General features: G+C 43.1%; 1 protein-coding gene across 4 annotated transcripts in view; it reads left to right on the top strand.

The window, feature by feature from the left end:
* The window catches only part of LOC118382565 (dipeptidyl aminopeptidase-like protein 6), a 337979-nt gene that overhangs the window by 124534 nt on the left and 196974 nt on the right, over nt 1-16471 (top strand). The window contains exon 1 of one of the 4 annotated variants that reach the window (XM_052503584.1): nt 12245-13125. The exons of the other annotated variants lie outside the window; for them this stretch is intronic. Within the exon in view, the coding sequence (XP_052359544.1) occupies nt 12925-13125 (201 nt within the window). The 5' untranslated portion in view covers nt 12245-12924. Of the gene's footprint in view, nt 1-12244; nt 13126-16471 lie in introns of those variants that run through there. 4 annotated transcript variants of the gene reach the window in all.

The raw sequence follows: 16471 nt of genomic DNA, 5'->3' as shown, positions 1-16471 counted from the left end.
CATAGCCTATATACAGCATGGAGAGTCTACATGTATCAACTTTCACAGTGAATGCTTTTGTTAATGTTTTGTGCGTATGATTTGAATATCGCCAAATGCATCAGTACAAAATATTGTGTAAACCTTGCTGTTAATAGATCACAAAGCAGCATACAACTGACCTAAAGGTTTGGAAATGATATGTTCACTTTTGCATCCATAGCCTTAAAACGCATCGCAAGTGCAAGTGCACTGTTTTGCTTACATCTGAAGGCTGGTGGGCATTTACACGTTTACTGCGAATCGCTAAAATATCCTAATGATTATGATCACACTTTGTCAATTCAAATTGATACCAAAGATTGTTTGGTTTGGTTTAGAAACTAGCTTGAGTTATCAGTGTAGCCCTGTTGTCTCCTGGACTTGTTAAAATATCGTCCGCCTAGAAAAAACACCTCCAGGCTTCTGTCATAACTGTCAATTTATTGGAAAAAAGAAAGAATTACAGGGGGCAGTTTGGAAAAAACGAAGCCCATCTGAATCGTCCTCTGGAATAACGGACATTCTAGGGTAATATATTCATAACCAACATTCTCTAGTAAATCTAGTCCAGTGAGAATAGGGCGAAGCCTAATTGTACAGTTGAAGTCACATTGTCAAAACTCTTCACACGGTCAGCGAAATGGAAGTGTATGTGGACCAAACTGTGAATGATTTGTATTGCTTTCACACAAAATGCTTTCAATGACCACATTCTCTGAAATCCATTAACTCTTTTCTCATTCATACTCCACCACCTGCAAAACTATATACAGTTGAAGTCGGAAGTTTACATACACCTTAGCCAAGTACATTTAAACTCAGTTTTTCATAATTCCTGACATTTAATCCTAGTAAAAACTCCCTGTTTTAGGTCTGTTAGGATCACCACTTTATTTTAAAAATGTAAAATGTCAAAATAATAGTAGAGGGAGTGATTTATTTCAGCTTTTATTTCTTTCATCACATTACCAGTGGGTCAGAAGTTTACATACACTCAAATAGTATTTGGTAGCATTGCCTTTAAATTGTTTAACTTGGGTCAAACGTTTCGGGTAGCCTTCCACAAGCTTCCCACAATAATCTGGGTGAATTTTGTCCCATTCATCCTAACAGAGCTGGTGTACCTGAGTCAGGTTTGTAGGCCTCCTTGCTCACACACGCTTTTTCAGTTCTGCCCACAATCTTCTATGGGATTGAGGTCAGTGCTTTGTGATGGCCACTCCAATACCTTGACTTTGTTGTCCTGAAGTCATTTTGCCACAACCATTTTGCCATACTGGAAGTATGCTTGTGGTCATTGTCCATTTGGAAGACCCATTTGCGACCAAGCTTTAACTTCCAGACTGTTGTCTTGAGATGTTGCTTCAATATATCCACGCAATTTTTCCTACCTCATGATGCCATCGATTTTGTCAAGTGCACCAGTCCCTCCTGGAGCAAAACACCCCCATAACATGATGCTGTCACCTCCGTGCTTCATGTTTTGAATGGTGTTCTTCGGCTTGCAAGCCTCCCCCTTTTTCCTCCAAACATAACGATGGTCATTATGGTCAAAAAGTACGATCTTTGTCCCCATGTGCAGTTGAAAACAGTAATCTGACTTTTTTTTGGTGGTTTTGGAGCAGTGGCTTTTTCCTTGCTGAGCAGCCTTTCAGGTTATGTTGATATAGGACTCGTTTTGCTGTGGATGTAGATACTTTTGTACCTGTTTCATCCAGCATCTTCACAAGGTCGATTGCTGTTGTTCTGATTGATTCACTTTTCACACCAAAATAAGTTCATCTCTAGGAGACAGAACGCGTCTCCTTCCTGAGCGGTATGACGGCTGTGTGGTCCCATGGTGTTTATGCTTGCGTCCTATTGCTTGTATAAATGAACGTGGTACCTTCAGGCGTTTGGAAATTGCTCCCAAGGATGAACCAGACTTCTGGAAGTCTACAATTTGTTTTCTGAGGTCTTGGCTGATTTCTTTTGATTTTCCCATCATGTCAAGCAAAGAGGCACTGAGTTTGAAGGTAGGCCTTGAAATCTACAGGTACACCTCCAATTGTCCAATTGACTCAAATGATGTCAATTAGCCTATCAGAAGTTTCTAAAGACATGACATAATTTTCTGGAATTTTCCAAGCTGTTTAAAGGCACAGTCAACTTAGTGTATGTAAACTTCTGACCCACTGGAATTGTGATACAGTGAAGTATAAGTTAAATAATCTGTATGTATGTATGCTCACTAAGGAAAACTGAACAAAGCGTCTTTGAACAATTTAAACTGTATCTGTACAGTTATTTAAGTGGCTATTCTTTGGAAACATTTTAGTTTGTTTATAGGATAGTGGGAGATAACGGAAATGTATTTTTCTCCCATCCATGTGCTGTTAAATTACCTACATCTCGCTCTCCAATGTTTCCCCCACACACACAATCCCTCCCTTTCTACCCCCTTCCCTTTCTGTCGTCTAATTTTCCCAGGTTATTTATCTTTGCCATTTTAAAAAGGATTGGACTCAATTGGCCATGCTTCTTGTCAGTAAACTGGAGAATTCCTTAGTTGATTTTAACCCATCATTAAACTGCACAGTGGGCAAACATTGTTTATTGAAACTTTCCCCCCATTAGTCATTTATAAGATTTAGTTCATGATGGATGTACTGTTTTTATTCCATTCAAAATCTGAATACTGGTATTGGGCATATGGAGGTGTCAATCAAAAGGTGTTGTCCTTTGATTGGTCTAGGTGTGTGGGGGTTGTGGTAAAAACCAATGACAGGACCTATTAATTTCACTGTTTGGCTTTTAGACCAACACCGTCAAGCTCCAGCAATTTCAATTTCCATATGTCATTCAAACAAGCCTCTGCTGGTGGCCAAACACACACACACACACACACACACACACACACACACACACACACACACACACACACACACACACACACACACACACACACACACACACACACACACACACACACACACACACACACACACACACACACACACACACACACACACACACACACACACAAACAAACAAACAAACAAACAAACAAACAAACACACACACAAAACAGTCGTTATACTTATTTGTCCCTTGCTGAGAAGATAAATGTGGCCAACTCTGTCAGGTACATTTCATTTTCAACAGCATGTCAGGTTCATGAAACATCACAGGATCTTCACGTGGTGACATAGAAAAGGCCCTAACAGGATTGCGGCAGCTAATTCAGTTTTTCCACTGTAACGCAGGGTGTACAGCAGCCCCAAATATCCTGGGTAATGGCAGTATTGATCCTCGACATCTGAAGCCAAGTAATAAAGGTTGAGGTGTGTGACAGCACACTGAGTGAGAGATGGGGCGTGGAGGAAAATGTGACGAGAGGATAAATTCATGGGCTTTTTCTCTCCCTCAGTCGCTCCTTCTCTCTCCCCTGCTGAGAAACCATCCCTTTCAATCGTTTTTTTCCCTCTCCAGCTGACAAGGTCAAACCCTTTTGATACTTTTCCTCCTCAAGTTCCAACTTTCCTTGAACTTAATTTGAGGAAATTTCACTTTTATGACTTCTAATTAACTTTTTCGCTACCATCATTACTCACTGTATAAACTGCTACCGTAAAGACACTAATACTCACTGTAGAAACCTGCTACCGTAAAGACACTAATACTCACTGTATTAACTGCTACCGTAAAGACACTAATACTCACTGAATAAACTTCTACTATAAAGACCATAAAGACACTAATACTCACTGTATAAACTGCTACCGTAAAGACGCTAATACTCACTATATATACTGCTACTGTAAAGACACTATTACTCACTGTTTTTACTGTTACCGCAAGGACACTAAAACTCACTATATACTGTGCATTCGGAAAGTATTCAGTCCCCTTCAGTTTTTTTTTTGTTAGAGCCTTATTCTAAAATGGAAGAAATATTATTTTTCCCCCTCATCAGTATACACACAATACCCCATAAATGCAATGTAAAAACAGGTTTTTAGACATTTATTTATTTACAACAAAAAACTGATATTACATATACATAAGTATTCCGACCCTTTACTCAGTACATTGTTGAAGCACCTTTGGCAGTGATTACAGCCTTACGTCTTCTTCGGTATGACACTACAAGCTTGGCACACCTGTATTTGGGTAGTTTCTCCCATTCTTCTCTGTAGATCCTCTCAAGCTCTGTCAAGTTGGATGGGGAGCGTTGCTGCACAGCTATTTTCAAGTCTCTCCGGAGATGTTCGTTGGGTTCAAGTCAGGGCTCTGGCTGGGCCACTCAAGGACATTCAGACACTTGTTCCTGAAGCCACTCATGCGTTGTCTTGGCTGTGTGCTTAGGGTCGTTGTCCTGTTGGAAGGTGAAGCTTCCGCCCAGTCTGAGGTCCTGAGGGCTCTGTAGCAGGTTTTCATCATGGATCTCTCTGTACTTTGCTCCGTTCATCTTTCTCTCGACCTGACTAGTCTCACAGTCCCTTCCGCTGAAAAACAAAACACACAGCATGATACTGCCACCATCATACCATCATGCTTCACGGTAGGGATGTTATTGGCCAGGTGATGAGCGGTGCCTGGTTTCCTCCAGATGTGACGCTTGGCATTCAGGCCAAAGAGTTCAGTCTTAGTTTCATTAGACCAAAGAATCTTATTTATCATGGACTGAGAGTCCTTTAGGTGCCTTTTGGCAAACTCCAAGAGGGCTGTCATGTGCCTTTTACTGGGGAGTGGCTTCCGTCTGGCCACTCAACCATAAAGGCCTGATTGGTGAAGTGCTGCAGAGACGGTTGTCCTTTTGGAAGGTTTTCCCATCTCCACAGAGGAACTCTGTCCGAGTGACCATAGGGTTCTTGGTCACCTCCATGACCAAGGCCCTTCTCCTCCTGTTGCTCAGTTTAGCCGGACGGCCAGCTCCAAGAAGAGTCTTGGTGTTTCCAAACTTTTCCCACTTAAGAATGATGGAGGCCACTGTGTTCTTGGGGACCTTCAATGCTGCTGAATTCTTTTGGTACCCTTTCCCAGATCTGTACCTTGACACTATGGACAATTCCTTCGACCTCATGGATTAGTTTTTGCTCTGACAACTGTGGGACCTTATATAGACAGGTGTGTGCCTTTCCAAATCATGTCAAATCAATTGAATTTACCTCAGGTGGACTCCAATCAATTTGTAGAAACATCTCAAGGATGATCAATGGAAACAGGATGCACCTGAGGTCAATTCTGAGTCTCATAGCAAAGGGTCTGAGTACTTCTGTAAATAAAGTAATAAATTAGCAAAAAATTCTAAATACCTGTTTTGCATTGTCATTATGGGGTATTGTGTGTTGAATGATGAGGAGAAGAATGTATTTAATCAAATTTAGAATAAGGCCGTAACGAAATAAAATGTGGAAAAAGTGAAGGGGTCTGAATACTTTCCGAATGACACTAATACTCACAAAATATACTCCTACCGGGAAGACACCAATACTCACTGTACCTACAGGTGCAATCAAATGGAGACAATGAATGAGCCTTCTGAAACCCACCCTCAGCAGTGTGATAATATTCTGTACCATCAATCTCTGACTCATTAAACCCAATAGAAGAGTTTCACTGCGGACAGCAGAGAGCATCCATTGGGAGAAATTACTAATTATAACAGTGCATCTATAATAGAGTCTTATTTTCTGAATCAGGCAGTATTAGAGTAGAGTAGGTGTTTTAGTAATTGTTTGGATACACAGTTATTGTGTTTGGCTGATAAACATGGGAAAAAGCCTAATGTTAATTGCACAGTTAATGGAATCAGTGGACCTATCCACATTTCTTATTAGCAAGGACAGAGAACTTGCACAATGAATTTCAACTTGGATTGAAAGAAGTTCCTCTCTCACAGTAAGGACCGTAGTCAACGTTGTTGAGTGCTTCAGTGTATTACTGAATTCATTTTATTTCTTTATTTGGTAGTCTGTGATTACTGTATGCCTCGCTGTATGTCTCTCTCAAATGTCAATATGCCTTGTATACTGTTGTTCAGGTTAGTTATCATTGTTTTAGTTCACAATGGAGCCCCTAGATCCACTCTGCATACCCCTGTTACCTCCTTTGTCCCACCTCCCACACATGCAGTGACCTCACCCATTACAACCAGCATGTCCCTCTCTCATCATCACCCAGTGCCTGGGCTTACCTCCGCTGTACCCGCACCCCACCATACCCCAGTCTGCACATTATGCCCTCAATATATTCTACCATGCCCAGAAACCTGCTCCTCTTATCCTCTGCCCCCAACACTCTAGGCGACCAGTTTTGACAGCCTTTAGCCGCACCCTCATACTAATCCTTCTCTGTTCCGCGGGTGATGTGGAGGTAAACACAGGCCCTGCATGTCCCCAGGTACCCTCATTTGTTGACTTCTGTGATCGAAAAAGCCTTGGTTTTATGCATGTCAACATCAGAAGCCTCCTCCCTAAGTTTGTTTTACTCACTGCTTTAGCACACTCTGCGAACCCTGATGTCCTTGCCGTGTCTGAATCCTCGCTCAGGAAGGCCACCAAAAATTCAGAGATTTCCATACCCAACTATAACATCTTCCGTCAAGATAGAACTGCCAAATGGGGCGGAGTCGCAGTCTACTGCAGAGATAGCCTGCAAAGTAATGTCATACTTTCCAGGTCCATACCCAAACAGTTTGAACTACTAATTTTGAAAATTACTCTCTCCAGAAATAAGTCTCTCACTGTTGCCGCCTGCTACCGACCACCCTCAGCTCCCAGCTGTGCCATGGACACCATTTGTGAATAGATCGCCCCCTCATCTAGCTTCAGAGTTTGTTCTGTTAGGTGACCTAAACTGGGATATGCTTAACACCCCGGCAGTCCTACAATCTAAGCTAGATGCCCTCAATCTCACTCAAATCATCAAGGAACCCACCAGGTACAACCCTAACTCTATAAACAAGGGCACCCTCATAGACGTCATCCTGACCAACTGGCCCTCCAAATATACCTCCGCTGTCTTCAACCAGGATCTCAGCGATCACTGCCTCATTGCCTGTATCCGCCACGGAGCCGCAGTCAAACGACCACCCCTCATCACTGTCAAACGCTCCCTAAAACACTTCTGTGAGTAGGCCTTTCTAATCGACCTGGCCCGGGTATCCTGGAAGGACATTGACCTCATCCCGTCAGTTGAGGATGCCTGGTCATTCTTTAAAAGTAACTTCCTCACCATTTTAGATAAGCATGCTCCGTTCAAAAAATGCAGAACCAAGAACAGATACAGCCCTTGGTTCACTCCAGACCTGACTGCCCTCGACCAGCACAAAAACATCCTGTGGCGGACTGCAATAGCATCGAATAGCCCCCGTGATATGCAACTGTTCAGGGAAGTCAGGAACCAATACACGCAGTCAGTCAGGAAAGCTAAGGCCAGCTTCTTCAGGCAGAAGTTTGCATCCTGTAGCTCCAACTCCAAAAAGTTCTGGGACACTGTGAAGTCCATGGAGAACAAGAGCACCTCCTCCCAGCTGCCCACTGCACTGAGGCTAGGTAACACGGTCTCCACCGATAAATCCATGATTATCGAAAACTTCAATAAGTACTTCTCAACGGCTGGCCATACCTTCCGCCTGGCTACTCCAACCTCGGCCAACAGCTCCGCCCCCCCCCGCAGCTCCTCGCCCAAGCCTCTCCAGGTTCTCCTTTACCCAAATCCAGATAGCAGATGTTCTGAAAGAGCTGCAAAACCTGGACCCGTACAAATCAGCTGGGCTTGACAATCTGGACCCTCTATTTCTGAAACTATCTGCCGCCATTGTCGCAACCCCTATTACCAGCCTGTTCAACCTCTCTTTCATATCGTCTGAGATCCCCAAGGATTGGAAAGCTGCCGCAGTCATCCCCCTCTTCAAAGGGGGAGACACCCTGGACCCAAACTGTTATAGACCTATATCCATCCTGCCCTGCCTATCTAAGGTCTTCGAAAGCCAAGTCAACAAACAGGTCACTGACCATCTCGAATCCCACCGTACCTTCTCCGCTGTGCAATCTCGTTTCCGAGCCGGTCACGGGTGCACCTCAGCCACACTCAAGGTACTAAACGATATCATAACCGCCATCGATAAAAGACAGTACTGTGCAGCCGTCTTCATCGACCTCGCCAAGGCTTTCGACTCTGTCAATCACCATATTCTTATCGGCAGACTCAGTAGCCTCGGTTTTTCGGATGACTGCCTTGCCTGGTTCACCAATTACTTTGCAGACAGAGTTCAGTGTGTCAAATCGGAGGGCATGCTGTCTGGTCCTCTGGCAGTCTCTATGGGGGTGCCACAGGGTTCAATTCTCGGGCCGACTCTTTTCTCTGTATATATCAATGATGTTGCTCTTGCTGCGGGCGATTCCCTGATCCACCTCTACGCAGACGACACCATTCTATATACTTTCGGCCCGTCATTGGACACTGTGCTATCTAACCTCCAAACGAGCTTCAATGCCATACAGCACTCCTTCCGTGGCCTCCAACTGCTCTTAAACGCTAGTAAAACCAAATGCATGCTTTTCAACCGATCGCTGCCTGCACCCGCATGCCCGACTAGCATCACTACCCTGGATGGTTCCGACCTTGAATATGTGGACACCTATAAGTACCTAGGTGTCTGGCTAGACTGCAAACTCTCCTCCCAGACTCATATCAAACATCTCCAATCGAAAATCAAATCAAGAGTCGGCTTTCTATTCCACGAACAAAGCCTCCTTCACTCACGCTGCCAAGCTTACCCTAGTAAAACTGACTATCCTACCGATCCTCGACTTCGGCGATGTCATCTACAAAATTGCTTCCAACACTCTACTCAGCAAACTGGATGCAGTTTATCACAGTGCCATCCGTTTTGTCACTAAAGCACCTTATACTACCCACCACTGCGACCTGTATGCTCTAGTCGGCTGGCCCTCGCTACATATTCGTCGCCAGACCCACTGGCTCCAAGTCATCTACAAGGCCATGCTAGGTAAAGCTCCGCCTTATCTCAGTTCACTGGTCACGATGGCAACACCCATCCGTAGCACGCACTCCAGCAGGTGTATCTCACTGATCATCCCTAAACCCAACACCTCATTCGGCCGCCTTTCGTTCCAGTACTCTGCTGCCTGTGACTGGAACGAATTGCAAAAATCGCTGAAGTTGGAGACTTTTATCTCCCTCACCAACTTCAAACATCAGCTATCTGAGCAGCTAACCGATCGCTGCAGCTGTACATAGTCTATTGGTAAATAGCCCACCCATTTTCACCTACCTCATCCCCACAGTTTTTATTTATTTACTTTTCTGCTCTTTTGCACACCAATATCTCTACCTGTACATGATCATCTGATCATTTATCACTCCAGTGTTAATCTGCAATATTGTAATTATTTATTCGCCTACCTCCTCATGCCTTTTGCACACATTGTATTTTGACTCCCCCTTTTTCTACTGTGTTATTGACTTGTTAATTGTTTACTCCATGTGTAACTCTGTGTTGTCTGTTCACACTGCTATGCTTTATCTTGGCCAGGTCGCAGTCGCAAATGAGAACTTGTTCTCAACTAGCCTACCTGGTTAAATAAAGGTGAAATAAAAATAAATAAATACATTTCACCAGGTAGGCTAGTTGAGAACAAGTTCTCATTTACAACTGCGACCTGGACATAATAAAGCAAAGCAGTGCAACACAAACAATAGCACAGAGTTACACATGGAATAAACAAACATACAGTCAATAATATAATAGAAAAAGTCAATATACAATGTGTGCAAATGAGGTAGGACTAAGGAGGTAAGGCAATAAATAGGCCATAATAGGCCATAGTGGCGAAATAATTACAATATAGCAATTAAACACGAGTGATAGATGTCTGTGCATTCACATTGCCATAGATAAAATGCAATTGTGTTCATTGTCCATAGCTTATGTCTGCTCATACCATAACCCCACCGCCACCATGGAGCACTCTATTCACAGCGTTGACATCAGCAAATTGCTCGCCCAAACGACGCCATACACGTGGTCTGCGGTTGCAAGGCCGATTGGACATGCTGCCAAATTCTCTAAAACAACATTGGAGGTGCCTTATGGTAGAGTAATGAACATTAAATTATCTGTCAACAGCTCTGGTGGACATTCGTGCAGTCAGCATGCCTATTGCATGCTCCCTCAACACTTGAGACATCTGTGGCATTGTGTTATGTCACAAAACTGCACATTTTAGTTATTTTGGCTAAGGATAAGTGCTCACTAACAGGGATGTAATCAAATTTGTGCATAAAATTTGAGAGAACATTTCTGGAATCTTTTATTTCAGCTCATGAAACATGGGACCAACCATGTTGCATTTATAATTTTGATCAGTGTATGTGGGTGGATATGGGGGAATATTTTACAACCAGGAATGAAAAGTAAGAAATGTAAATGTAAATAAAACACCATTATCCATCCACTAGGTGCCAGTGTTGGTCTGTTTTTGGGAAACTGCTTGTTGTTTCCTGTCCACCAGACTATAATGAAGAGGTGTAGATGTGTCCTGTTTGCCCAGGCAATGGGCCGGTGTGCATAGAGTAGGTTAAGCTGTTGTCTGAGGCAAATACACTCCATGATGTGGCAGTTCTGTACCATGGCAGTGGCAGCATCCTTGTCCTGTGCATGTTTCTGATTCTGCGTCACAGACAGTGGACATCACTACCTGACCTTGCTTTTAACTACTGCTGTTATAGTACTCCTGACTCGAAACATGAACATAGAAAAATGCCATCAATGGATAGCTGTAGACATGTTGCACCCAACAGTAACCTAAAGAAGAAAGGGCTGAGCCTACTGTTGCTTTTACATTCTGTTTTCATTTAAACAAGTCATTAATACTTGATAATACCTTAAGCTTGTTATGACATAATTCCTGGGTGATGGTAACTAGACGTGAGTATTGCTGTAGAATTATCCCTATTGTTCTATGACTGGAAGGACCCTGCCCATTCTCTGTCTACTATTGAGTTTTGAGTTGGCTCTCTAGAGCACAGCAGATAGGCCAATCCCTTCTCCCTTGATAACTACCATGCCTTGGATGCAGCAACGCCCTCTTTTTAAGCTATATGGATGAATCATAACCCCACAGAGCCTATGCTTTAGTTGAATGTGAGGAGGTGCTAGAATATATCCACTCTTAGCTACTGCACCGCAGGGTACTGCTGCTCAAAATGTAATCACATTTACCGTGTAGCCTATCCACATCACCAAGCCTAGCACTCCTTTCCCCATCTCACCCTCCCACAGGAAAGGTGTGTGTGTGCCATGTACAGTGTACCACCTGTGTTGTCTAATAACCTATCAAATATATGTTAATAACTTCAATTTTTGGGTGAATCTGAACACTTGTTGCATATGCATCATAGTCTCTGGCAGGTATGTTGTAGCAGCATGTATCATTTACAGAGCCCTTTGCGTATGCAAAACCCCCAGCACAGAGCAGATACCCTTATTCTATGAACTCCTGCCTGAAGTGTTCCGTATGCCATAGAGACAGCCAGGATGAGTTTAAGATTATTCTGGTCTCCCAGGTTCCTGTGGGAAAATAATATCCTTGTACGGTGCTGATGGGCGAGAGAGATATGTTCTGTGTATCCAATTACTCTTTGAGGCAATACAAGTCTAAATCAGCTTAAAAACTCTGCTCAAGAAATAGCTTTTGCAGTTGCAGCATAAGGCAGAATAGCAGTTTAAGCTTCATGGCACTTAGGCTATAGAATTATACTCCATGCTCTGTTGCAGCTGCTTGCTGTGTGTATTTCTTAGAATGGCATCTAAATAGTACCCCGGTCCTAATACTGTAGGCAATACATGCTGAATATTAATATCCAAGTGAAGTTGTTGTAACTCAGCCAAAGATTTCTTTGATATGACGTGGTGTAAATGCCTTTGTGGCACATGGCTATCAATTGAGCATGCCCGAAGTTGTGTGTATTTTTTTATAACTGATTTTCTATCGTTTTAGAATACTAAGTTTACATAGTAATATAACTTTATTAACCGAATCGAGTGACAATATAGCCGTTTTATACATTTTTCCGACTTTCATAACCTTTATCTCACCTTCCGTTTCGCCACAGGGGGGCACTCTTGTACTATGGCACCCTCAGCACCGGTGGAGACCGTGAGGAAAACATAATAAACTCGGAAAACAGATTCCTTGTACCCATGCAATCTGCAAAGTGGTGATAATTCGTTTTGGGCTGACATAGCTCTGGTGTTTGTTTGTTTTTTCAGATGTTGTCGCTTGGATAAGTGGGACAGAACACGAGGGCATCGTTCATTTAAGAGGTAGCCTAATGAGTGATGTGGTATTGAGAAGTCTTTGAACAGTTTGCTATCTGCGGTCACTTCTTATGCAGCAGAGCGAAAGAGAGAAAGAGGGAAGCATTGAAGCTACTCTCTCTTTCAGCTTCGGATAACCATCGCTTTGTATGCTGTAAATGATTCATATATATTTTTCGCAACCGATCATCTATTTCGGTCCAAGTTTGGAGGGTGCAGAAACCACATTGCGGATGCATCGATTGCAATCGAAAGGATCCCTATTCCCCAAACGGTTTGAAGGATGAAACTACGTGCTGTGAATTCAGAGTAAGACCTCAACTAATTCTGGCTCGTTATTTTTGGACCTATCTGTATGATTGACTATCCTACAAACCTGAAATGGGACAATATATAATCGAATATATAATTTGACAATAATTTTGTCTGCTTGTTCGGGGCACTGATTCCGAGACTCAAAAGGATACCCGTGCCTATATATATGTTTTGAACTAACACCGCGTCAATTAGACGACATCCCTTCACAGTTTCCCTATTGGCATGCTGTAGGGTATTTTCCCCCACATGGAATCATGGCTTCGATGTATCAGAGGTTCACGGGCAAGATCAACACCAATAGATCTTTCCCCAACCCACCTGAAGCTAGCCACCTACTCGGCGGGCAAACAGTTGAAGACGAGAATACCGTGAAGATCCCGCGCCCCTGTCAAGACGCACGGCCCCGTTTCCAATGCCAACAACAGAGGAGCGCATGTGGGGACGAAGAAGAGGATGTAAGAAACACATTTCGCCCCTCTGCATCCCTCCTTCTTTAGCCAGGCTCCCTTGTGCGCATCCAATCAAAATGTCATGACGGCAGAGGGTTATGCATGCAGCAGATATTACATTATTATCCCCGCGTGCATAACTCACTGTCATCATGGCATTTTTATTCAGAAGAGAAGAGTGGTTTTACATTACTTTATTATATGTCTTGTATACATAGGCTATATATTCAGTTCATCAAATGACCGACGATATATCACGTCAAAGGAAATGTGTCAGTATGAAACAGGCTCTGCGTAATTGTGTACAGTTATTGGATGAGAGCGTTTCCGTGCAGTTTCTCCGTTACTGTCATGTAATGTGGTCAGACGGTAGTTACTGTCCGAGTTGAATACTACTGTCTGTTCATTATTGAACTGCCGCTAAGGAACATTCTTCAGCTGTTTGTGGGCGAGTATCTCGGTCCAAAATTGCCTACGTTATTTAGCTGACAGATGGCGCCCACAAAATTATATCGGGGCTGGTGTAATTAGATTCGGACAGGGGGGGTTTATTTGCGAACATGGCAGCACATTTTCAGCATTTTACCGCGTGAAGTGTTGCGCAGCGTCCTGTCTGATATTTTCTCTTGAAAATAATGTGATGTTGAGATGTGATGGAAATACACAGCAACAGTCATGTTTTAACTACTGCATGATATACCTAGATAAATGAGTAGTAGGCCTGTGCTATGCTTATTCAATGTCACAGTCTTATTGATGTAAACCACCAGGCTTTGTGATATCAATGTCAACCATTCGAAGTCTGTCATCTGGTCGCTTTAGCTCGTTAAAATGGTTTTACATTTCCACAATTGATGAACTTTTCAAAGTTTGTGTAAAAAAGTTACGGCCTATAAAGGCCTATAAAGCATCTTATCGCCAAAACCAGCTCCGTTTCACTGCCCGTGGTGCTCAATAACCCCATCTGGCCCCACATTGTGCGCCAGTTCAGTGTTGATTTCGCTGTCCAAGGTGCTGAAAACGTTATTCGCTCTACTCTCATCCACTACCCAGGGTGCGGAAATGTTGGTCACATAGCCGAGGAAATATACAGTACATAAGCAAAAGTATGTGGACACCTGCTCGTAGAACATCTCATTCAAAAAACATGGGCATTAAAATGGAGTTGGTCCCCCCTTTGCTGCAATAACAGCCTCCACTCTTCTGGGAAGGCTTTCCACTAGATGTTGGAACATTGCTGTGGGGACTTGCTTCCATTCAGCCACAAGAACATTTAGTGAGGTCGGGCGCTGATGTTGGGCGATTAGGTGTCCCAAAGGTGTTCAATGTGGTTGAGGTCAGGGCTCTGTGCAGGCCAGTCAAGTTCTTCCACACCGATCTCGACAAACCTTTTCAGTATAAACCTCGCTTTGTGCACAGGAGCATTGTCATGCTGAAACAGGAAAGGGCCTTCCCCAAACTGTTGCCACAAAGTTGGAAGCACAGAATCGTCTAGAATGTAATTGTATGCTGTAGCGTTAAGATATCCCATCATTGGAACCAAAGGGCCTAGCCCGAACCATGAAAAACAGCCTCAGACCATTATTCCTCCTCCACAAAACTTTACAGTTGGCACTCGGGCAGGTATCGTTCTCCTGGCATGAGCCAAACCAGATTTGTCTGTCGGACTGCCAGATGGTGAAGCGTGATCCATCACACCAGAGAACGTTTCCACTGCTCCATAGTCCAATGACGACAAGCTTTACACCACTCCAGCCGACACTTGGCATTGTGTATGGTGATCTTAGGCTTGTGCGGCTTCTCGGCCATGGAAATCCATTTAATGAAGCTCCCGACAAACAATTATTGTGCTGATGTTGCTTCCAGAGGCAGTTTGGAACTCGGTAGTGAGTGTTGCAGTCCCGTTCTGTGAGCTTGTGTGGCCTACCACTTCGCGACTGAGCCGTTGTTGCTCCTAGACAATTCCACTTCACAATAACAGCACATACAGCTGACCGGGGCAGCTCTAGCAGGGCAGACTTTTGACGAACTGACTTGTTGGAAAGGTGGCATCCAATGACAGTGCCACGTTGAATGTCACTGAGCTCTTCAGTAAGGCCATTCCACTGTCAATGTTTGTCTATGGAGATTGCATGGCTATGTGCTCGCTTTTATACACCTGTCAGTAACGGCTGTGGCTGAAATAGCCAAATCCACTAATTTGAAGGGGTGTCCACATAGTTTTGTGTGTATAATATGTATATATTATATATATATGTGTAGATGAATTATAGCCCTATGTATCTCAACCTCTAAGCAGCCACGTTAGCTATGGTCTATCCTATCAGGTTGATAAGATGAACACTGCACTGCACTGCTTTATTTATTTATTTACTTCTTTATTTACCAAACTGCAATCCCAACAAAATATGTCAACATTTTGCTGTTGCTATTCGTGCTGTTTCTTGCCATTGTTTTTGACTCTGTTGTTCCAAAAGTTCTAGTTTTATCACGCTAACTTGAATCATGCTGTTGTGCATCTGTGAGTACTTTTTCACACCATGTCCTCCAACCATATCTCATGTTTTCAGTGGAAGTGTGTTTTGCTAAATGATTTATTTACACTATCGGTTTAACTTGACAAAACTGTGAACCACTATGGCTTGTCGTTTTATTGAGATGACCACTTTTTACAGCTAGTCGTTAAACATTCCCCTGTCAGGTTTGTGAGTGGCTGGCCATTCAAGTTGATTGTACTAATGAGTGGTGTGCTGTGTAAAACACGGGTTGAGGTTTGCATGCATACAGTATTTCATGAGATTGACTCATTGGCCAATGGTGGTTTCTTTGTGTTTGTTGACTCAGGTAGTTCTAGTGTGATTAGAATTCAGTACACACATTGATGAATGATAGGCATTGAATAGAAGTGGTAAGACTGTATGTGTGTGTGTGTGGGGGGGGGGGGGTTCTGATGTTGGTTCAAGCCTCACTTTCTATTAGTGAAGGGTAGAAAAATCGATAGTTACATTTTGGGATATTATTTTAGAAGATATATCACAGTATTATTTTTGACAGTATCGCAATATTATTTGTGCTCTGGTTGGCAGCACCTTCACCAAAACATGTATTTTTTCCTGAATAGCTTGTTCTCCAGCTTATTTTTAAATACTGAGCCAATTGGTTTTCAGCACTTTTATTTCCATGACTGATCAAAACTTGTTCTAATAATTACAATTGTAATACAGGACCCAAAGTTGCTTTTCACGCCTCTCTCTTGTCTCTGCAGCAGATATATGGTGAGCAATAAAATCACAGTATCTAATTGCAATACATGTAGAATCATAATAATTGCAATACATATCATAACTGCACC

This window comes from Oncorhynchus keta, chromosome 4, assembly GCF_023373465.1.
Source record: "Oncorhynchus keta strain PuntledgeMale-10-30-2019 chromosome 4, Oket_V2, whole genome shotgun sequence".
In the NCBI taxonomy this organism is placed as follows: Eukaryota; Metazoa; Chordata; class Actinopteri; order Salmoniformes; family Salmonidae; genus Oncorhynchus; species Oncorhynchus keta.
Note: the sequence above shows the minus strand (reverse complement) of the source record. Positions and strands in the feature narration are given on the sequence as shown.